This window comes from Sinocyclocheilus rhinocerous, unplaced genomic scaffold (assembly GCF_001515625.1).
Source record: "Sinocyclocheilus rhinocerous isolate Xijiao unplaced genomic scaffold, SAMN03320098_v1.1 scaffold877, whole genome shotgun sequence".
Taxonomy (NCBI): Eukaryota; Metazoa; Chordata; class Actinopteri; order Cypriniformes; family Cyprinidae; genus Sinocyclocheilus; species Sinocyclocheilus rhinocerous.
This window is the reverse complement of record NW_015662177.1, coordinates 291,257-315,390: the sequence shown is the minus strand read 5'-3', so window position 1 is coordinate 315,390 and position 24,134 is coordinate 291,257. Positions and strand designations below refer to the sequence as shown.

Here is a 24,134-nt window from a genome sequence, read left to right as displayed (position 1 = left end):
AAAAAAAAAAAACCCATAATTAGCTAGTAATATATGCTACCCAATGAATCCCACAAGCACTTATCCTCAATGAACACATTGATGTTATCGGTTATTACATTTTACTCTACATAAGGGCTCAAAGCTACAATATATCTAGTGAGATGTTGGAATGTTTTAGAGCAGAGCATGACTATAAAAATCAATGCTGACAACAGAAACACACATTACTTTCCATGCTTTTTTAAATTGTATTCATTTCCAAGACCTTTCCAGTTGTGAAAAACATTTAAATTCCCTTAAATTTACAAGTTTTCCATGACTGGGCGAACCTGCTAATAGGACTGAAGTTCAACCCTATCTATTTACTAAAAGTGTCTCACCGACCATGTTGTCTGTCAAATAATCTGCAACTCACACCAAATCAGGATCAAACAGGCAAAAAAGTAGGTACCTATAAGTAACAATTAGCTTTGTCAGGAAGACCAACCCAATCTCATGAAAAAGCGTATAAATAGTACACCAAATAAAAACGAAAACTCGTGGTATTGATATGCAAAAATGGACTTTGGCGTGTATATGCACACCAAAGTCCATTTTTGCGTATCAATACCACGAGTTTTCGTTTTTATTTGGCGTACTATTTATACGCATTTTCATGAGACCGGGTCGGAGGACATAAAAAACACATCTCTAAAGATATTTATCAACCATTACATGTTTTATATATACTGTCACAATCATAGCCACACAAATGGCTTTTATATCAACAGTTATGCACATTTACACTGACAGTTATGTTTCAGAGCCAATTAAGAACATCTGTCTTAGGAAAAGGAGGCTGATAATTTTTATTCCACACAGACACACACATGCAAGAAGATTTTAGGAGAGTGATTGCACAGTAAAGGCACTAGATTTGTTTTTGTACATAGAGGCAAACTCATGAATATATGCATAAGGAGTCTGTTGCGGAAGTAAAGCCTGTTTGAACACAACCTTCTGAAACATTTTGTCCTCTCAATTCTGGCTATTTCTCTGACAAGCTGTGTTCATTTTAGAGGCGAAAATGGCAGATGATGCAATAATAATTGTTTAGATCTAATACCTTTAGATGCAATGAGATTATGCTAAGATATTTAACAGAAATGTCTTTCTTTCTACAAATGTGCTCTTGATATGGCTATTGACTTTTACAAATGTACAGAAATCTTCTGAAAGTATATTTGCCTATTTTGAACATTTACATCAATGAGACAAATTATTATTCAGCAGTTTGTAAGCATAATGTTCCTCTTAAAGGGATAGTTCACCCAAAAAATGAACATTTTCTATTAATTTACTCACCCTCAGGCCCCTGTAATCCATAGTGTCAAGCAAACGGTCTGGAATGATGTCTGGTTCACAAACGAATCATTCTTTTGAATCAGGTCACCAAATCGGACTGAACCGTCTGAAACAGTTCACGGCTCGAACAGCAGAGATCTATAAGTTACTCAATCAAAAGCCGGTTTTGGCCAACTCATTCAACGTTCCAGTTACTCCAGCAATTCACTGAACTGAAGAAACGGCTCTGACTCGGACCGAAGATGGATGAGACGCTGATTTGCGCAGGCATGAACTGAGCACTTGAATGAAGGGGCAAAAAGCGAGTTTTTATAGTTTATCATTGTTTATGTAAAAAGGTGAGCTGATGAAAACAAGTTTATCCACTATGTATATGCTTTAGACATGTAAAACATCCACGTTTCACATCATTATTGGGTGCTTTAATAGTATAATTGCTTATACATTACGTCATTGTGTGATTATGTAAACAAACTGGTGAATCGTTTATTTGAATCGGTTCATTGAAACGAACTGTCCCAAATAACAAGTTCACAGAAAAGAATCAGGCTTCCTGGTTTGCCTGAGGTTATGGATTACAGGTAATAATGTTTTAAATAACATTAGTTTCTTGCACAGACCAATTATTTTGTTTTGTAAGACCTCAATATATCGTCAGGAGTCACAGGTATTAATTTGTGTTGCCTGATATGATTTTTTTTTACTTTGAAAGTGACAGTAGCCATTAACTTGCATTGCATAAATCGCCAAGGACTACAGGTTTCAGCAAAAACACTTTTTTTTTTTTTTTACTATTCTACTGAAGAAAAAAAGTCACCCTGCATATTGGATGTCCTGCGGTTACGTTATTTTTGGGTGAACTATAATTTTAACATCTGGGAAATCTTATCACAGAAACATTTTGCTTCCATATCAAATGCAGATTCAGTTAGATTTGCTCTGCATTTAAATGCATTTTAATACTGTAAGAACTCCAGAACCCCCATGTTTCTCTTACACAAGAGTATCTCTGTGATTAAGACGCTAGTATTTGCTCACCCCTCCTGATACGATCAATACAACATCAGCAGGACTCCAGCAACTGGATTTCACAGTTTGGACTGTTTCAGAGCAAAATCAACAAAGTCAATGACTTGTAGCAGCTCTGCATATCTGCAGATGCCCTGTGGTGTTAATATGTCACTTAAACATTCATTTTCAGGCCTCAAGGGTTCGATGTATTTCTCTTCATGTCCTTTCTGCTGACAAAGGCAGTGTTAACTGATTAGCACTTTGCCTCACTCGCCCCGATTCATGATGAAGAGTGTTGGGGGGACATGCGCAGCTTTTATTGTCATTTTTATACATTTTTTTATTTATGATTTAATGCCTGATTTACATATGAAAACCAAAAACACTTCAGGGTAATGCTCAGTAATAGCCTTCATTAAAAAGTTATTAATAAAAAATTATATAATTCTTAAGGGATCAGTAATTCATTCTCATTCAGAAATGAATATACATGAGTACATAACTCAAAGCTAGCTGACACAGTTTATTATCCCTTAAACACATTTATAATAATATAATATAATATAATATAATATAATATAATATAATATAATATAATATAATATAATATAATATAATATAATATAATATAATATAATATAATATAATATAATATAATATAATATAATATAATATAATATAATATAATATAATATAATATAATATATAATAATATAATATAATATAATATAATATAATATAATATAATATAATATAATATAATATAATATAATATAATATTTGTGGTGATTTTTGTTTTTTTTTGCATTTGCTGATAATGTTCTTCAAAAATGTTAGTCTCTCACCCTTACGCTGACTTCTTTAACTAAATTGTTTAGTAAAATTACTGTTGTTTTTGTTATTCAGAAATATTTGATTTATATCAGTAATAGGATCAATATATTTGCCATTATTTAGCCATTTGACCTACAGTATAACTGTATCTGATTGACTGACAAACTCTAATAGCTTCATTTAAGAATATATGCTTTTTCATTAATGACTAAGATATAATAATATAATATAATATAATATTTTGCTGCTATCTTTCCTCAAAAAATGTTTTTTGTATTTCAACAACAGTACCAAATCTTCATAAAATAATACATAAATACATAACACCAAATGTAATTTAAAAGTAGTACACAAAGACACCAGGAAATTCATTCATTCCTGAATGAACTATTCCTTTAATGGGAATAATTATGAAGTGAATAACCTTCATAACCTTCACACTGAATAACCAATTGAAATATTAAGCCGCTCTCATAACAAAAAAGTGATTCAAAGTTTGACTTTCAGTAAATATAGAGCCAAGTATTTGTGTTTTTGTCTGTAAGGTCATGGCTCACCATCTAGTTCCTCCACCGAGATGTTGGCGAGCTGTTCGCTGTTGCTGTGTTCAGAGAGTGAGCGACTCAAATAGTTGCCCTTGTACAGCAATCCTGCCGTCACATGGTGGAACGGCATCTTCTCCCTGAGAGAGAGAGATCAGAAGAACAAGCTCAACCAACCAGACCAAAAGACACGGCAATGATTTACACAAATCATACATTGCTGCAGATCTACATTAGACTATGATAGAGCATGCTTAAGTTGATTATATGAAAATGACCATTATTGTCTCCACGGAGGGCTCATCCATCATCACTTTGTACTTTCAATGTTCTGCTGCATTATTAAGTGAAAATCTTGTTGTAAAAGAACATGAAGGCTGTTTCAGTGCATATGAGGATTAAAGCTAATGAAATAAGTAGCCATAAAATGGCAAGCTATTAAAGCTGAAAGCGTTCACTGGCCCTCTGAATTACCCTTGTGTTAGTGAACATATGGGTGGAGTCTCCAGTGTCTGTGAGAGCGCAGTTATTGTTTACAGGTGTTTATTATAGTGCCATTAAAATCCTGCTGACAACTGCAGTTTTCACCTTTAACAACTGCATTTTCTCATATATGAACTAGTGGTCAACTAATATGGGTTGTATAATGGCTGACACCAATAACGAGAAACTAGGGTGAATGATGGACAATATAATGCAGATATATACATAATACATTTTATAAACACTGCCGCTCAAAAGTTTGGGGATGGCAATATTTTTTTAAGTGTGTATTCATAAGTCTCTTATGGTCACCATTGACATACAGTAAAAACAGTAATGTTGTGAAATATTATTACAATTTAAAAATAAATGTTTTCTATTTCTATGAATATAGTTTAAAAATGTAATTTATTCCTGTGATTAAAAGCTGAATTTTCAGCAGCATTATTACAGGCTTTGGTGTCACATGATCCATCAGAAATCATTCTATGTTGATTTGGTGCTCAAGAAACATTTCTTACTTTTATCAATGCTAAAAACAGTTGTGCTGCTTAATATTTTGGTGGAATCTGTGAAAAGAGCATTTATTTGAAACAGAAAAATATTTAGTAACATTGTAAATGTCTTTATTGTCATATTTTATCAAATTAATGTGTCCTCTCTTAATTAAAGTATGAGAATAAAAGCTTTTTTCTTTCAAAAAAAGAAAAAAAGAATCTTACGGACCACAAATTTTCGAATGGTAGCATATAACCAATAAGATGTGTTTTTTTTATTACTCAACTAATTATTAATGTGTTCATTTTACAATAAAAATTGGTAACACTTTGTTTTAGTGTCCTTGTTACATGTTGCATGTACTTACTATAGTAATAACAGTGAATTATGTATAATTACAAGCAGCTAACCCTAAACCAAACCCTAATCCTATAGTAAGTACATGCTGCTAATAAATATTACTCAGTCCTTAACTGTACTGTATAATTGCACTGTAACAAGGACGCCATAAAATAAAGTGCAACCAGAATATCTGAATAAAAAAGATTAATAATTTTGTATCTGAAACTATATATAATGACAATTTCTGCAATTTCTGCAATTTCAGTTATAGGTCGATATGATATTCTCAAAATGGCCACATAATAGACAGTATATTGATCCTAGTATAATATAAACGGAATAATTCTGCATACCCAAAGTAACAGTAATTTTGCTAAACAATTGTATGCGGAGTTCAAGAAGTCAACATAACAATAACTACAAATCAAGCTGGATGTGCTCTTTATGTGGAAATCTCTCATTTCTCAGATGTCATGGTTAGCATGAGCAGAAATTCTCTATTAATTTTTCAGCAAAGTTAAAGCTGTGGGAATCATTTTAATACAATGGTGTCAGATAGAGATGTGAGACGGAGTTTCTCTCAGTAATTGGGCTCTGTGTTGATTAGTATGAAGTGAGTGCCTTTCGAAAACATGAGCTTTAAAAAATGGGTTTGAGTGTCAAAAGCCCACTCAAAATGCACTCCACATCCTGCAGGCCGTTTCACAGATCAAGATGGATTCTGTGCGTACCAAGTACTCCCACAACCAAACCCACTGAAGGCTTTACTGTAGTTTCTGGCTCATGGCCCATATGACAGCCGCCAACCATGCTCTAGCTGTTATTAAAATACATCCAAAATAAATCCTTTCAACAATGTAAAATTGTTTAGATTAGCCTTAGATTTAAAGTGGTAGAGAAAGCACAACTGACCGCAGCGTTTTACTTACAGAAGTTGAGTGTTTCTGTATAAAACTTCACAGTATTTGTTGATATGGGTTTTTCTATATCTGATGCTGATAATAAATTATATCTAGAAAGCAGGGTAGCCAATTAAATGTGGCCATTATGTGGAATCTCCTTTATAACTACTAGGATTGTGGGTGGATTTTTTCCTGTTTCGGCATGACAATGTGTATACTGAAAAAAATAATAAAATAAATATATATATTTTTCAACATTGCTTGAATTCAGTAATTGTATGTCTTATACTTAAATATACATACAGATACACTACTGTTCAAAAGTTTGTACGTTTTTGAAAGAAGTCTCTTATGCTCACCAAGGCTGCATTATATCAAAAATACAGTAAAAAAAAGTAATATTGTGAAATATTATTGCAATCTAAAATAACTATTTTTTTTATTAATATTAGTGCTGTCAATCGATTAAAACAAATTAACGAATTAATCGCACATTTTTTAATCACGATTAATCCCACCTAACATGAAAGTTTTTAAATATACTTTTATATTGCAAAATTTTCACATTCAATCTTCAAATTAATGTAGAAACAACATAAAGAAGTATATATTTTAATATTTGATTAATGGCATATTTTTTATGACTGAAGGCGAGTATCACTGATACCAATAGTACTGATGTCTCTATGAAATTGTATTTCCCCCCCTAATATTTAACCATTGATTATAGCCATTCAGCATTACTGTTATGAGACGAGAGACATGCGGATCCATATGCAAGCTTTTATTTAAGAGACGTGGTTTTAACAGGCATGGGTCAGACAATGGCAAACAGGTATATTGAAGGCAAGGCAAGAGATAAATCCAGGTAGAAGGCAAAGGTCCAGGCAGGGGCAAACAGAGTCAGAAACAGCAAGCAAATGGGTTAATCCAAGATACGTGGCGTGAATCAGAGACCAGGAAAACAGACAAGGCAAGACTAAGACTAGACTAAGAAAACTATGAAAACTTAAACAGGCTTGGTAAGGTAGCTATCCGCTAAACCGGGATAAACGCAAAACAATACACAAGACTAAAACAGAAAACACGGAATGGCTCGGTAAGGCAGCTAACACTTGGCGAGTGAAAAATGCAGAACAATACTCGGCGACTAGAGCAGGATCAGGGTAGGTGTTATATAGTGTGTGTAATAGCATTCAGGTGAGCGTGTAATTGGTTTCAGGTGTGAGTGTAATCAGTGCAATGGAACATGGGAAATGTAGTCCAGGGTGATGTGTAACAGTCTGTGTGGTGCGAGAGTCAAGGGCGACCTCTGGTGGCAAGTGGATGGAAATTCATGGATCGGATTCGTGACAATTACAGTATAATTGAGAGCTATCAATTTTAACATTTATTAGACTTGAAAAAATAACAAATTCTAATTTAAGTGAACAGTTTTGAAAACCACTGCATTTCAGAGACATGTTCTTAAATCTGACTCATATATAACAAATACTTACTTGCATGCACAGTTTTGAGGCAGCTTTAATCGCCTTTTTGGTACCTTCATGACTTAGGCTAACTGACGACATAACTATGACATTGCATGCTAGTAGTTTCTTTCGCACTTTGACATGAAATGATACAGGCTACAGCACGCCGCCACATTTGTGCGTGCAATTGAAGAGCACATGCTACGAGCACAGTATAATGGCTGACAGGACAGGAAAATTAGTTTTTACTGACATATGACCTGAAAGCATCTCATCTGACTGCAGTTCACGGTTGTTCTACTGAAGCTCCCTCATCACATGTAGCTTTTATTTTGCGCTCGTTTGACTAGCGCCTGATGCTGAGGTGAAGTTGGAGTGCGCGTCTGAAAAGTCTCCCATTTAAAGTGATCATAAAGACGTTCTGTGTCTAAATAAACACAATGCTTGTGAGTGGGGTGGCCAACCCTAGCTCCGCATTAATCGCGTAATATATTTTTAACGCATTAAACTGAAAAACTTAATCACACACGTTAACGCGTTAATTTTGACAGCACTAATTAATATATTTTAAAATGAAATTTATTCCTGTGATGCAAAGCTGAATTAAGCTAGCTGAAGCTAGACTACTGTTATAACATGGGTCTTCATCTCATGTGAGTGTACATGATTTTCTCAAAAATGCAATTCATTTATTTATTTGTAAAATACTTTTTAAATGAGTCAGAATTACTAAGTGGACCTTACAAATCTGTCTCTTGTCTGATTTACAGAGATTTACTTATTTACTTCCTTCAGCAGAGCTAAAAGCAGCCCTTCCTTCAGAGTGTGACGCTGCACTGCTGGTGTCCTGTACAGGAACCTAAAGCTCTCATGGGGACAATGTGGTCACCCTGCAGGTTAAATACCAGCACACCGTCAGCAGAGAGCAAGAGAGCGAGAGAAAAGCCACTTGAAGCAGCAGTCAGCATGAAGGGGCAGGAGGTTCCAGATCACAGACTACGCTTTGGGACATGAGCCCACAATCACAGTATGTGCTGGGCTACAGCCAGGTACCAAATCAGAGTAAAACACATACAGCTTGAGTTTGTATTAGCAGTCTGCTAAAGGACATATCCCATGATGGATGGCACACCCTTGTAAAATATGGATGCTGCCTTGGGACAAATGTAGGAAACTGGGGGTTTGCTTTAATGGGGCAGTTGATTGGGATGTGCAAAGCCTTTAATGGGCTGAGAGTAGCTTAAAATATCTCTGGTTCAAGTCCAGAATCTCTCTATCAAATGTAGAGATGTAATTGGCTTAGATTAGAAGCATCTAACACTTGGGCTACAGCATAAAGAGTCCGTAATTAATTTTTAAAAAATTCTTTAAACAATAGAAAGTTCAAAAGAGCAGAATTTATTTTAAATAAAATTTTTTTTGTAAAGTTGTAAAACTCTTTCCTGACACTTTGGATCAATTTAACGTGTCCTTGCGGAATAAAACTATTAATTTCTTGTAAAAAAGAAAATCTTACTGACACTTTAAACTGTAACATAAAATAAAAATGGGCATGTTTTCTATCAAAATATTTTCTTCAGTTGAGTTCTCATTAATCTACCATAAAGTTTAATGTCTGAAATGATTAATAAAAATAAAAGATTATAATTGGTGGAATGTTTCACGCCAATGAATTAATGTCTGTAATTATTTTCGATGTGAAAGCTCATTAATACCAAATATTTTGCTTTTTATTTCTCCATCTTTACAGGGTATTGTCTGAAGGACTATAAAGCACCATATGTCAACACTTTGCACAAGTAGAGCTGAACTGGCCAAATAAATCATTGACCCTGAAAGCGAAAAAGCACAGATGAACTGTTTATGTGGGCAATTTTAATTAAGGTAATTATCACAGTGCCTCCAGGTTCATTAGCATTCAAATCAACTTCTTGTTTTCTAATGGTCCCACTTTGTTGATGGTTGATGCATACTTTGCTGTTTTAAAATAGCTCATGAAATAACTCATAAATCATGCTACACATGCAATACATTTTTTTAACTGGCTAACTACACACATCACAATTATGAATACACATTTTAAATGGTGTAGAAACTTTGTGAGCAAAATTAACTTTGCTGTGTATCCAAACGGTTTCCTATTGACTACATATGACGTTCTACATTGGCGTGTAAAAACAAAAACAATTATGAATCAATTTAATTATTTTAATACATATATTAATAATTATTATATAACATATATTAATAATAATTATTAATAAGTTTGTCTGCAAAAACCTGTAGACACCTAGATTTTAATGTATATATCTGTTTCATTTTATATTATAATTTACTGTTCAAAAGGTTGGGGGTCAGTAAAATAAAAAGAGGAAAAATTCTCACTTTTATTCAGCATTAATTGATTAATTTATTTTTTGTAGTCGTAATAATACAAAGATTACTTCAGTATGTTTTACAAGAAAATACTATTTCAGTCTTTCTTAAAAAAAAAGTAATGTGCAATTCAATGTATTAATTGCCATTACTTTGTAATTAATTGTGACATTTACTAGGTATTTCTGAGAGAAATTAGTTTCTATGCCATTTTTTTCAGTGAAGGACACATTAAATTGATTAAAAGTGTCAGTAAAAACATTTATAATGATACAAAAGATTTATTTCAAATTTGAACTTTCTATTCATCAAAATAATTAAATAATGTACACAAAAAATGTATCACAGCTCCACAAAAATATTAAGTAACTGTTTTCAACATTGATAATAATAAGAAATGTTTCTTGAGCAGCAAATCAGCATATTAGAATGATTTTCTGAAGGATCATGTGACACTGAAGACTGGAGTAATGATGCTAAAATTCAGCTTTGCATCACAGGAATAAATTATATTTTAAAATATATTCAAATAGAAAACAGTTATTTTAAATTGTAATAATATTTGATAATTTTACTGTTTTTTACTGTATTTTTGATCAAATAAATGCAGCCTTGGTCAGCATAAGAGACTTCTTTCAAAAACTAAAAAACTTTAAAAAAAAACATACAGACCCCAAATTTTTGAACGACAGTGTAAATATATATATAAAAAATCAATGTAAAAGTAATGTTGGCCAGTCACAGCACATTTCTCACGATTTTAATGCAGTTCATTTAAATAGTCCTGTGCTGGCATGAAGAATGACTGAATAAAAGTACAAATATTCAATGTAGTCACTAATTTACTTGCATTTATAATGATTATACAGAATTAGATCGCAGTTTTATAGTTAAAGTAACAGATAAATAGTTTTAGGTGCAGTACAGCATGTCACATTATAGGACACTGCTTGTCATGTAATTATCCATTGCAAACAGAGTGTTCTGTTCAGGAGGGATAATGGAGTGTCTGGATATAAAGAGTGTAACTAAGAGATGGAGGCAGAATTGATCAATGTGTTCAACTGAGGGCAAAACTTTCCAATCCAACAGTGCCACATCACATTCTAAGATTCCCAGAAAACAGCAGATGAATTGCAATTAAAATGTCAAAAATACAAGCGTCAAGTGCAGTGCTTCACAAAGTCACTGGAAACAAGTCCATTGTCAAAATGTCATTCCACATCATGTCAAAATAATCTAAACCTCTTACAAAGGCAACCTACGGTTCGAAGGACAGACCCGAGCATAAATACATTTCAAGTTATTAAAATCAATACAAATAAAAATCAAGCCAGTGATCACACACATACCAAAACAGAAGTATCAAAGCAGGACATCTCTCCACCCTCATTAAAACAAAGACATGTTTAACAGTAAAATCAGAGCACATGCAACAAAAAAGCAGTTTGAAACACATTCCCTACATGCCAGAGTGTTAAAGCAGCAAGCTCCCGGGACGGCAGCAGTGATCCCTGTATCTTACCCGTACGGATCATACCCTGCAGGATACTCAAGCACAACAGGCTCTGTCCCAGGACTGCTCGGGATACACGGACCCTCTCCTTCAGACCCCTCCGCCCGGGGGTCCGGATCCAGATCCAGATCGGTGACCTCCATCTGACAGCGCACTCCGACTCAGAGCACAACGGCAGGTTGTCCCACAGAGCCACAGCCTGACTACGTACCAGCTCTGGTCCTCTCCCCGAGCAGCATAAAGTGCCCAGAACCCTGTGGTTAGAATTTCAGCAGCCTGGAGCAGGTAGTCACTCATTCATGCATTCATTCATCCCTTCAGCCAGTCAGCATCTCCCTCATGTCACACTCTGGTGTCATCGGTGGGCTCATAATAACAGTGGCTTGGTTGCATAGTCCTGCCTCTGCAGCTCCGTTGAGAGTGCATACACACACACTGCTGACCAGCCCCCCGGACCGCACCGCCACTCCTGCTCTCTCACACTGCACACGGTCCTCCAGGTTCTCTAGTCATTAGCATGTTTATCACTTTTTTCCCTGAAGGGGGTGTTGGCTGGGCACCACCTGACTTGTCAAATGAGACTAAGGTGAATAATTTGCCCGGAAACTGCCATCTGCGTGCCAGCAATGAATTATGCATAATGTTGTTTGTGTTTTACACAGCTTTTGGGAATAGGGGATTGGGGATTTTTTAAAGGGCAATTTTAAATACATTTTAAAATAAATAAAAAAGATAAGACATCCTTAAAAGTAAAGAGCTATTGCAAGTTATTATTATTATCATCATCATAGACATCCAAAAAACAAAGCAATAATTGCAGCAGTAATAATAATAATAATAATAATAATAATAATAAATTAAAAATAAAATTACATACTTAAAATTAAACATCAAATTAATATTATTATTATTACTATTAAATAAAAATAATAATAATAAATAAATAAATTTTAAAAAATTAGACAAAAAATAAGAGCTCTAGCCTAATAAATAGTACTACGTTTTTGCTGTTGTTGTTTAAATTAATAATAATAATAATAATAATAAAAACTAATACAAATAAAAAGCCATCCTAAAGTTCTGTAGTTTATTATTATTTGCCAATTATTATTATTATTAATAAAAAATTATGATATCATCATCATGTTTTATAATGTTTTAATAGTTTAAACAATGGATGTTTAAAACCAGCAAAAATATTAACTCAATTTATGCACGCTACACCTCCCGTTTCACCGATCAGTCAGTTCAAAGCCATTAAAACAACAGGTGCAAACGTGTAGAAATGCAGGCTGTAGTTTATGAAATCACGCTGCCCATCAAAGCCTTCATGTCACACACTCAAACACAAGCTCTTACCTTTAGTGGTGATGATGGGCGATCTATGAAAGTGATCCCTCAGATCCCGATGGGCTGATGATCCGAGCCGATGCCGCTACAGGATCCAGATTAACCCGCTGCTGATATCTGGATCACAGATGGTCGCTGAATTGTGAGGAAATTCTCCAGATCTCATTCGCGATTATACACACTATTATTTTTAGCCATCGGGTGCGAATAGCAGTGGACAGTGGTCCTTATCCCGATTGTTATCCGAGAAAAAAAAACGTCCTACTTCCAGCCGAAAGCAATAAAACAGTTGGACTTTCCACCAACTCCAATCGGCTCTAATGAGCCCCTGGATTCAGTACTTCCATGATCTTAAGCGAATTCCAGCTCATAATTCCCGACCTTATTGATTCACATCGCAAAAAGCTGCTCATAGATTTTCGACTGCCATACACACACACACACACGAGTCTAAAAAAACAATCAATAAACATCGCTGTCAAATCAGCAGTACAGCTGGATATTGTTCTCCACGAGCTGTTGGTGGGCATTAACGGTCACAAAAAAAGAAATAGCAGGTTCCTATGAGAAAGAAGCAGATAGATTCCTCACAGAGCATGAATTAACCCATTGAACACACTGACTGACTGAGCGCTCGAGTCATTAGTCAGCGGGTCCAACCTACCAGCTCTACTGTCATTCATCCGTAGGTCAGCGGGATCAGGTGGAATCATTAGGGAATATCATATCATTTTTCAGCAATGCCACCTGACTGCTATTTTTACATACAGTGAAAATACTTCTACAATGACTTTCAATCAGACCTAAATCTATCTCTTTTACCATTCATTTTCCCATCGATCCGCCCATCCTTCCATCCATCAGCCTATCTATCCATCTATTAAATCCATCCACCCACCCATCCATCCATTCATCTATCTATCCATCAATCAGCCTGTCCATCCATCCATCATCCATCAGCACACCCATCTATCCATCAGCCCATCCATCCATGCATCAATCCATTAAATCCATCCACCCACCCATCAATCTGTCAGCACATCCATCTCTCTATCAGCCTATCCATCATCCATCCATCCACCCACCTATCCATCCATCATTCCACCTATCAGCTCATCATCCATCCATCCACCCACCCACTCATCCATTCATCCATCCACCTATTCAACCATCCATCTACCCATCCACCCATCCATCCATCCACCTATTAAACCATCCATCTGTCCATCAGCCCATCCATTCATCCTTCCTTCCATCCATCCACCAACCAATCCATCAAACAGCCCCGTCCATCCATCCAATTATCTGAATATTTATGCAAGTAATAATATTTTATAGTTAGACAGTGACAAGTGAAAGACACTTTTATTGTATCAAAATTGAGAGAAATTATGTCATGACAATGCTGATTGGTGAACGACAACACAAGAACACACACAGTCTCAAGCCCTTCACTGGTGACATTCTGAGCTGTGACGTCAAAGGGAGCAGGGGAAAATATAAGTCCATTTCACGCTTTTAAGGGCCCTACAAAAATATTGCACTGGTAAAAAAAGAAAACTTGCTTGCCATTGCTTGATAATAATATAAGGGTTCATTCTGAATGGCCACTTAATATATTTGAACATTTAAGGTGGTTACAGTCCTGATCTTTATCCTAAAATGCCAAAACTGGAGTATTGAAATATTATAATCATCTAATCATATTTATATGAATGATTATATAACTGAACGAAGAGCAAACACATATGAAAAGGGCACCAGCCTCATCACTTGTTTTATGGCAAACAATGAGAAATAAAAGAGTTCAGGTCAGTATATAGAGGATTCAGGTTTTTTTCAAGATAAACCATGCTATATGAATAAAATGTATTGTTATTTTTATTATTTAACATGAAATTATATAAGTTTCTGTGGCTAAAGCAATCTCTCTTTTTCAAAGAGTAGTCAACTGTGCCTGGACAGAACTGTGAAGGAGTGTGTGTGTGTGCGTGCGTGTGTGTGTGTGCGTGCGTGCGTGCGTGTGTGTGTGTGTGTGTGTTTCCTCAACCCTGGAAACTTAATAAGTGCTGATAAGATAAAAGAACAGGAAATGGGTAGAAAATAACACCACCACCATAAACACACAAGAAAAATTTCACTAAGCAGCAAAGCAATCAGCACAATATGAACCCCCCTCCACAGCCCTGTGAAGACTGACAAAGGAGTGAGCCTACTCATTCATCAAAGCACACAGAGATCATGTTTACCAATGAGAATCAAAGAGAGGGCTTCATGATTCTGAGTCACAAACATGATCAAATGAATGGTCAGCCTGAAATGCTTTTTAATGTGCATGCTTGAAAAACACTCTTATACTAAGTCAGATTTTCACAAACCATAAAATCTGACTAAATTTAGTAAGTAAAGCATCTACAAGTAAAGATGAAATCACATTTGGCTTAAAGTTACAATATGACTGAAATAGTGACAGATATTTTATTTAATTATCAAATGATCAAAAATAACAAAAATGACCTGGATAAATCTATCAGTTGTTGATTGGACAGAGGCAGATCTGAATGACAGTTTGCAGTCAGTTATAAGGAAAGGATGGGGTTTTGGATGAAATGATTGGAGAAGTCTGGCATACATCACCAGAGGGAAGTTTGTGATTTATTGACACTTTGATTAAAAATTACAGTAAAAAAATTAAGGTAACATAATCAGTCATTTGGAAAATTAACAGGGGGAATTTCCATTTCATTTCAACTTTAAAAAAGTGTTTACAAAGTGCTTATATTAAATAAAATAGTAAAAACAAAACAAAATAATAACAAAAAATAGAACCAAAATAATAATAAAATACAAAGAGGAAAAAATGATTAAAACAACTAATCAGAAAATAAAATGAAAACAAAAAAGAAAATTAAACAATAAGAAAATAAAATACATAAAACATGGCAGATCATTCTCTTCATAAATGTTACATTTTTCATGTTTATTTGTCCATTGTCTATTGTTAAAAAAGAATATTAAAAAAGTTCACATATATGATTTACCTTTAAAACAACAAAATTACATTTCAGTTTAATTTAATTAGTCTAACAGGTTTAAAGGGGTAGTTCATCCAAAAATCTAAATTCTGAGTTTGTTTCTGAGTTTGTTGACTTCCATAGTATGTTTTTGCATACTGCATAAGGCAACTGTTTGGTTACCAAGATTCTTCAAAATGTCCTTTTTTTGTGCTCAGCAGAAGAAAGAAACTCATACAGGTTTGGAACAACAATTATGAGTTTTGAGTGAACTATCCCTTTAATACTGCACAAGCAAGCAAAGTGGTTCTTCAGAAAATGTTTAGCACCTTTATTTTGTCACAGGAAATACCAAATATGGTCATCAACACAAAAGGACATGCAACAATCAATTAGCATAGAGACATTTTCCTATCCATTGATTGTTCAAAAGATTTCTAAGCCCTGCACGCTCCTTCTTTACAGTGAACATCTTGAGCATGTTGGACCAACATTGGACCACATAACTAACACAATGCAACAGAAACCAACTCATTCGCTCTCATGCACACAGCACACACAGTGATATAATGATGTGATAATTAAAATCCTCCTCATTTCTCGGTCCGCGTGTCCTCTAAATTCTTCCACCAGCTGATTCACACACACAGGGCCTGAATCAGTGACTCACACACACTTTGTGGAGCATGCTGGGATTTTTCTCTAGACATCAGTCACAAGAGGAGCACAGGATAAGCTGACCTCAAAGTTAAGCCTGAACGGAAGCTGACAACCAGCTGATATTGATGACACTTTAAAAATGCACTTTCTCCAAAGCAAGGCTTAAACTTTAACGATATCGTAATCATAAACTGAGAGAACATTTTTAATACTGGATTACCTGTCATATTATGCTGCTGATTCGGGAAACTGCAACTAAAGGTAGAGTTTATTGGAGCTGAAAAATGACTCCCATTATGAAATAAGGAAATCACAATGTTATTCCTGTCAGGCCGGCGGTGAAGATTTACTGAAGCATTAGCCGCTCCAAACAAACTAGCTTTTTACCTGTCTCTGGAAATGTAGTAACTGCAGAGTGATGAGAAGCTTTTTAACCGGTTTAACGCTCTTCTCAATTTTGCTTCACAGAGTGAGTCTGTGTCAGGACGTGTGAAAATGCTTTGAAAGAAATGAAAAAGCGATTCATTCATTCTCATTAGCCTAAGTAGAGCAACCTGCTTCGCTCCAGCTAGCGCCCAAACCTAGCCAAAAAAGCAGTGTGCTTGTAACTTGTTAGTGAACAAACGTTTTTTTTCAAAATCTGCATATCAAAGGAACAGTTCTAAGAATGTGAAATTTTATTATTTACTCACCTGACTTACTTTCATCTACAGAACAAGTCAAGTTTAGTTGTATTGCATTTTTCACATTACACATTGTATCAAAGCAGCTTTACAGGAAATCAAGATGTAAGGTTTATAATATCTTAATGCCTTACAGTCGCATTTGGCAGATCTGGGCGAAAATATAGTTAGCATTTTTCAACAATATAAACAATCAAGCCATTGAGATTTGCTATATAGTAAACATTGCTTTATGTGCAGTATACTGTAGGCCTATGCAGATAAAGTTGGACATATATATCCATTATAAAGAGTTGTGCGATAATATAGTAACATTTTGTGACAATCAAGCGGTTGATATTAGCTAAAGAGCAAATATTGCTATATTATATATACATATATATATATATATATATATATATATATACATAATAGTTATAGAGCTGTGCAATATAGTTGCGACAATCAAGCAGTTGGTTTTTGCTAAATTGTAAATATCGCTTTAAGTGAGTATACTGCATGCAAATAAAGTTGAATATACTATATATTAAACTTTATACATAGAGCTTTGCCATAATATACTTAGGAATAAAAAAGGAGATATTTTGAATAGTGTCCGTGCTGCTCTTTTCCATACAACGAAAATGAATGGGGACCAAAAATCATACAGGTCTGGAAAGACAATAGGATGAGTAAATGGCACAATTTTCATTTTTGGATGAACTATCCCTTTAAATGTACCAGTACTGACCCAGTTCCTCATACTGTTCATGCACAGCCACCCAAAACTCATGAAAGCACAGCTGAATCCAACAAAGCAAAGCTAATACCTTGCTAAATTAAAGGCAACCAGGTGGAACATTGCGTTTTCACAGTGAAATTGTATTATTAAGAAGGATTTGAGGGGTAAAAATATTTGCGAAGGAAGGAAGTCTGAAGTATGGATGGAATATGGCATGTGGTGGGCTGAAGAGAAGATAAATGACACACAGGTGTGTCTCTGAGCTCTCCATTAAACATTGGTTAATAGCTGGCGCTCTGCTCACTGAGGCTTTACTGGTCTCTCGCTGTGTGTGTCAACACGTGTTAAAGACACACTGTATCTTTGTTAAAACAAGGTCATTTTAACAGAATAACCCCAAAAACTGAGTTAGGGATGGGAGATGTTAGTTAGCTTTCTTTTCCATTCTATATGAAGCATCAAGGCCAATAATCACTGATATCGACAGCAACACAGATACCTTTTTATTAAAAACAATAGGTTGTGATTTATGTAGGTAAATGGGTAATTATTTGGATTTAACATAAATTCAGTTACAAGATCATTAACAAAAAATTCAGGCTGAGAATGGTGCAAGAAGTGAAGGACTTTATTCAGGACAGGCTGTGTGTGAGTCAGCTATACACTGACAGAGACCCTGTGGCGCATGAGGACACATTTAGGTGTGACACTGTGTCAACTGGCATCAAGCTGTCCCACTCTGCCCTAAGAGCAGCTACATTTCCAAATGCTAGCATATTCAGATGTTCCTAAAGAAACAGTTCATCCTAAAAACTTTGTCATTATTTACCTTGACTTTTTTCTTCTGTGGGGCACAAGAGGAGAAATCCTGAAGTCTGGTCAATCCATGCAATTATAGTGAACAGAGAGAGAGGCTTTTAAGCTTCCAAAAGACCACAGAAGTACCATAAAAACATAAAAGTACTCCATATGACCATATAACTCAAATCATACAATAGATTTGTGTGAGTAACAGACCAAATTACCACTTAACTCAGGAATCACTGTGACTGTATTGAGGTGAACTGTTACTTTAAGGATTCCCAGGCACTGTGAAAAGACACCAGTCTCTACACAAGGTCTGTAATCAACATCAAACTTCACAATCTCTGTCTCAGCAACATCTTGAGAAAAGGAATGAAACCATAAGCAAAGAGTGTGAGAAAACTTCAAACATTAAGCACTGCTTAAGTTATCCAAAGGTTAGCAGGTTCATTCTGGATATTCTGGAAACAAAAAACTAAACTAAACAAAAAAGAACAGAACAGAAAACTACTGAACAGAACAAACTGTAGTACCATAATTTTTATTTAGTTATAAGACTGTGCTGTTGTTTATGCTGTTGCATGACTAAGCGCTGTGAGCTGGCCTTGTGCCTGCAGGCTATTTTTACAGTGTGCACAGGCAGTGATGTTGTGTATATCCTTAGTCATTCACATATATTATTAGCCCTCTTTCACCGGTCAGGACCCCTGTGATGGCAAGAAGACCAGAGGTTGCCATATAATTAACCTACGGCCAGTAATGGATCCCAGACACCCATGCATGTACGCACTTGGCATTTTGTTTATAGGCATTAAGATGTATAATGTGCAATATGTGGGATACATTGTGATTTACTTTGTGTGATAAATATATTGAGCTGATTTTTAATTAAAATGCAAATCTTCCAGCAAATAAACATCCATATGCCAGACAAAGCTGTGTTCCTCGCAGCCGTGAAGTTAATTGACTCACATCAGTTAATTAGGGAATAAGTAGAGATGATTCTCCTATCACGGTATTGATGTTGCTCTTACAGAAAGCAAACAATAATTAAAAGCATCAGAAGTTATAAAGATGAATTTAATATTCTGGAAGAAAGCAAACAGAAGCATATTCTGTTAGGGTCTCCACTTTGCGTCTCAGAGCAAATCTGTAGTAGGTGAGAGCTTTGAGAGCTGGTGCTGTCATTTTAAGCAACTTCCTTTTTGGCAGAGGACAGCTCAGTTTGGCTCCAGCAAAATCTGTCTGTTTGACAAGAAGCCGAGAGCGTTGTGCCTCTCAGCAACAAAACAGAGCTGCTATTGGCTCCTGCCTCAGTTGTTAAGGCAGTGGGTTAGTGTTGGATTAAGAGAAAGGTAGAAAGGCAGCGGCGATGGCTGTGATTCTGCCAAGTAGGACATGTTCCTGGATCAGCATCTTTTGTTGGTCCTGGAACAACATACCTGTCAAACAGCCCAATCCCTAGACCCAACAATCACTAGTGCACACTAGAAGACAAGCTTGCCTAGTCGACAAAATAACTGTTGGCAATGGTGTTTAACCATGTTAAACTGTTTTTTCAGAGTTGGTTCAGTTTATTATTTTTTATTTTTTTATATCAGATAATTAAACATACTGTTGGACAAAATATTATGATTGTAAAAAATTCAGGAATGCACAAAGACATTTTAAAATACTGTAGGGTCACAGATAAACGAAAGCATAAACTAAAAGACTTCACAACATCATAGTTGTGATATTATATAGTTATATAAGGAGCCAATTAGACAACATTTCTTTGTCATATTCAAGAAAAAAAGACTAAAACAACTAAAAAAACTGCTTGTCGTCCTTTTATCTTTTAACTTTCTAAATATTCTGGGACCAAAAAGGTCCAGATTGTTGCCATTTTGCAGTGCAAGACTTTTAGTGTGCACATCTATGAGACAATCAAAGTTGTGACAGAACCTATGAAACATTTTCACTTTAAATCGAGTTCCAAAGCCATTTGATGAATGGGCCACAAAGCCCTTGAATTTGTGCCTCAGATCTTCCATGTGCCTTTGAGCTGTCAATTGAGTTGTCGGTCCATCCCCTTGTTATGACAACACATCAAAACACAATGTCAGCTTAAAGCCATTTTCTTTGCTCTTGCTTGTAAAAAAAATAAGCCTACTGTCCATATAAATGATTTCTCCCATTACGCACAGGATCTTGGGTTTCAGTCCCTTAAAAACATTCAGAGGACAGTAAAACTGGAGACTTAAAACAGAAGCTGAGACAGAGGTAATGAGACTGGAGGCTCATGCTGTTCCAGTACAGCTCGTCTCTTATCCCTCGCTCTGTGAAACCCATTCGAGGGACGGAGGTTTAGGGTGGTATAGCCGAGAAAACTCATGACGGCGAAACCCATAGGTTGAGATAGACACTGTGAGAAATTAAAGATTTGTTGAGGCACATAAAAAGAACATGTACTTGAATAATTCCAAATTCCACAAAAACACTATATATACACTGTATATAATCCAACAAAACAATGTGTACTATGCATACTGCACACATACGGTACATGTATACTGAAGAGACTATGCTATTCTAAGCCTTTAAACCAAAAATACCTTAAAGCACTTCATGAAAGGAACTTACCTGATATACTGTACACTAAGAAGGGGTGACAGTCCAAATCAACAGACTTCACAGATATAACCCAATTAAATTCATAATAAAATACCCTCATGGACCACAAAAAGAGTGTATTTGGGTGGTGAATTCCCTTCGGGTGGCTAAACTGACTAAAATGCATGAGGAAGACAGTGTGTCACATTAGCCTAGATCAGCACGGCACCTTTTCACAGCGGTGTGAAATAGCTTTTCTGTCACTTGTCACAGACCATTACACATCTCTCTGTTTCTGTTATGTTTAAACAACTAGGAGACAAGGCACTTTAGAGGCTGGGATCAAAAGTGCAGTTTAAACATTCTGATAAATCCGGTGAACTTTCAGTTGTAAGTGCTCTCAGTGGACACCAACTTTTGCTAACTTGTCAGAATCGAGAGACGGGAGAAGTCAATGTGAACTTAAAGAATAGGATTGCAGCTATTGTTAGCCATGCATTACATCAAAGTGTAATAAAAGGGTGGAGCCGAGAAAAAAAACGTTCATATTTATATAATGGAGCACATTTATATTTGCAAGTAAAGTAGAAATATCCCAATTTGACTACAGATAAACGCAGCATTACCAGTTGACTCTTTACTTTGAACAGAGGGACAGAAAGCAGGGAACTCTGAGTCTGGTCTTAATATTACGCCTCTCATCTGTCACTCAAGACCAAAGATTTCAGTTTCATTCAGAGCTATGAAACGGCTGTGACCTAGTTCACTCAGTACCAAGCACATTCCCTTCTCTTACAATAACATTCAAACTCCTGTAGAACAGCAAAAAGTTTTAATAAGATGCCAAGAAAGCAGCTACGACAAAACTCATTTCATTTGCAACGTACCTGGATGTGCATGAATAACAAATGCAGTTTGTAGATACCTTTTGGGCGTATTTACAATATCAGTGTAACCCAATCAAGGACAAACATCAGGTTCATAACTGCATTATAACATTTTGCAAGACACAAAAAGGCAAAGAATGATAAAATAATACATGCAAAAAACAAACGCATGTAGTGACATTTGTAATCCATCAACGTTGTGTAGAAATACCCAAGACAAAAACATAGACGACAGCATAAGACAATACAAAAGGTAAGAACTGCAATTTCACATTTCAATGTCTTGAGTGGTTGTTACGGAGATATTTATGGGGCAGTTCTGATTCCAAATAGCTTTCAGCTGTATCATGGGCCGCTCCATTCAAAGTCCCATCTGACTCAACTGCCCTCTAAACGTCTAAAAGAACACACAAATCACAGTTTGAGGTGACATGATATTAACGTAGCTAACTATAGTGATATTTTTCTTTTGCAGTTTTTTCCTCTTGTGCGCTCTAAATTTAGGCCCTAAGGTGGTATGGGTAAATGAAGCCTTAAATTCAAGTCACTTGTTCTTCAGTTCTGTCCTCCTGTCGGTATTCTTACCAGAGCTATTACATCCAGAGCTCAGAGTGAACAGGACTTGGAAATTAAATTATTTATTACTGTGACCATAACTAAAAACAGCAGCTAACATTCATTAAAACAGCATGAAAAAAAGAGTTATCAAGTATCTGCAAGAATATGCTAACCAGAATTTCATCCCTAGGGCAAGTCTTGGAGAGCAAGCTGAGCCTTGGCTAAAATAACAAAAATAAGTTTTAATCTCGGGTCAATCAGGTCATCTATTCCATTCATTAAAAATACAAATTACTCTAAAGAAGTAGGATAGCAAAAGTAACATCAACACCCTGAGATATCTTTAGTCTTATTCTTTCTCTGGAAGCGTGTGTCCGAGGGGTCAAATCCCCTTTCTCGGGCCCCAAAAATGGCCCAGCTGGGGGTCTTGGCCATATAGTCCATCGCTGAGAAGCTCTTGGTGCCTCCACTCTCCTCGTATTCCTGAATGAGCTCCTGGAAGCGTTCGTAGTCAATCCACGTCCACCACTCCCTGTCGACTTTGAACTGCAGAGACACAAGGAAGAAAAGAGGTAAGAAAGACAGCAGGTGATAGAGCACTGTGATAAATAACACACACAAAAATGGACACGCAGGTGAAGATTGGAGTGAGTCTCCCAGGCTGACAGGTGTTCACTTTGACTAATGAGGACTGATGGTGTTTCCCATGCATGTACACTGCCAACTGGGCAAAGCTTTGCTACTGAACACCAGGGCAGGTGTGAACCAGAGAAAGTGGGCAAAGGAAGTTGCTTTCGGAGATGGTAGTCTTTAAAGGGGTCCTATTATGCTCTTTTGCAAAGTCTTGATTTTGTTTTGGGGGTGTACTAGAACAGGCTCTCATACTAGGTTGTTCGAAAAACACATTATTTTTCACATATTTTACATTATTACAACACCTCTCTCCCCAGCAGTGGTGGACAGTAACGAAGTAGTTTGACTTCGTTACTGTACTTAAGTACATTTTTCAAGTATCTGTACTTTACTGGAGTAGTTTTATTTTGAGTAACTTTTACTTCACTACATTTCATAAAAATTATCGTTACTCCTTATAATATATCACGTGCTCCGAGACGCAGAAGCAGTGTCTGATTCATGAATGAACTGATTCTTTTCAATTAACCCGTTAAATCGGTTCGCAAATCGCATCAAATGATTCATTCATGAATTAGAATGATCCGATTGAATTCACAAGTAACAACCGGGAGATCTTGTGAGCGCGCGCGTGTGCGTCTGATGCCGTTAAAAGTAAGTTACTAATGTCACTAACTGTCTAGCTAACGAGCTTGCTGATGCTAAATTGAGGTAATTTTTTAAAAATAAAATCCAAATATTTTTTATTCAACTACCTAGATAGATTACATCTGAGGAAAAAAAGAAAGGATGTGATGTTCAGAACATGGTAACTACAGTAATTATCAAAGTGGGAAGTGATGCCCTCTGGGGGCATTTGGCCAGGGGTGTTTTTACACCACAGAAAAAAATCATTATAAAAATCTAATTATATTTTCCTTATTATAT

At 35.8% G+C, this 24,134-nt stretch overlaps 2 protein-coding genes across 3 annotated transcripts in view; both read right to left on the bottom strand.

The window, feature by feature from the left end:
* The window catches only part of LOC107727937 (calcium-binding protein 8), a 54,540-nt gene extending 41,456 nt beyond the window's left edge, over window positions 1–13,084 (bottom strand). Inside the window, exons 1-2 of one of the 2 annotated variants that reach the window (XM_016537985.1) lie at window positions 12,662–13,084; window positions 3,729–3,853 (exon numbers count right to left, since the gene is read on the bottom strand). In XM_016537985.1, the coding sequence (XP_016393471.1) occupies window positions 3,729–3,846 (118 nt within the window). In that variant the 5' untranslated portion in view covers window positions 3,847–3,853; window positions 12,662–13,084. Of the gene's footprint in view, window positions 1–3,728; window positions 3,854–11,311; window positions 11,766–12,661 lie in introns of those variants that run through there. The other variant, XM_016537984.1, reaches the window with a different exon arrangement.
* Window positions 13,085–21,944: 8,860 nt separating this feature from the next.
* The window catches only part of tyw1 (tRNA-yW synthesizing protein 1 homolog (S. cerevisiae)), a 76,340-nt gene continuing 74,150 nt past the window's right edge, over window positions 21,945–24,134 (bottom strand). The window contains exon 16 of the mRNA XM_016537968.1: window positions 21,945–23,120. Within this exon, the coding sequence (XP_016393454.1) occupies window positions 22,899–23,120 (222 nt within the window). The 3' untranslated portion in view covers window positions 21,945–22,898. The remainder of the gene's footprint in view (window positions 23,121–24,134) is intronic.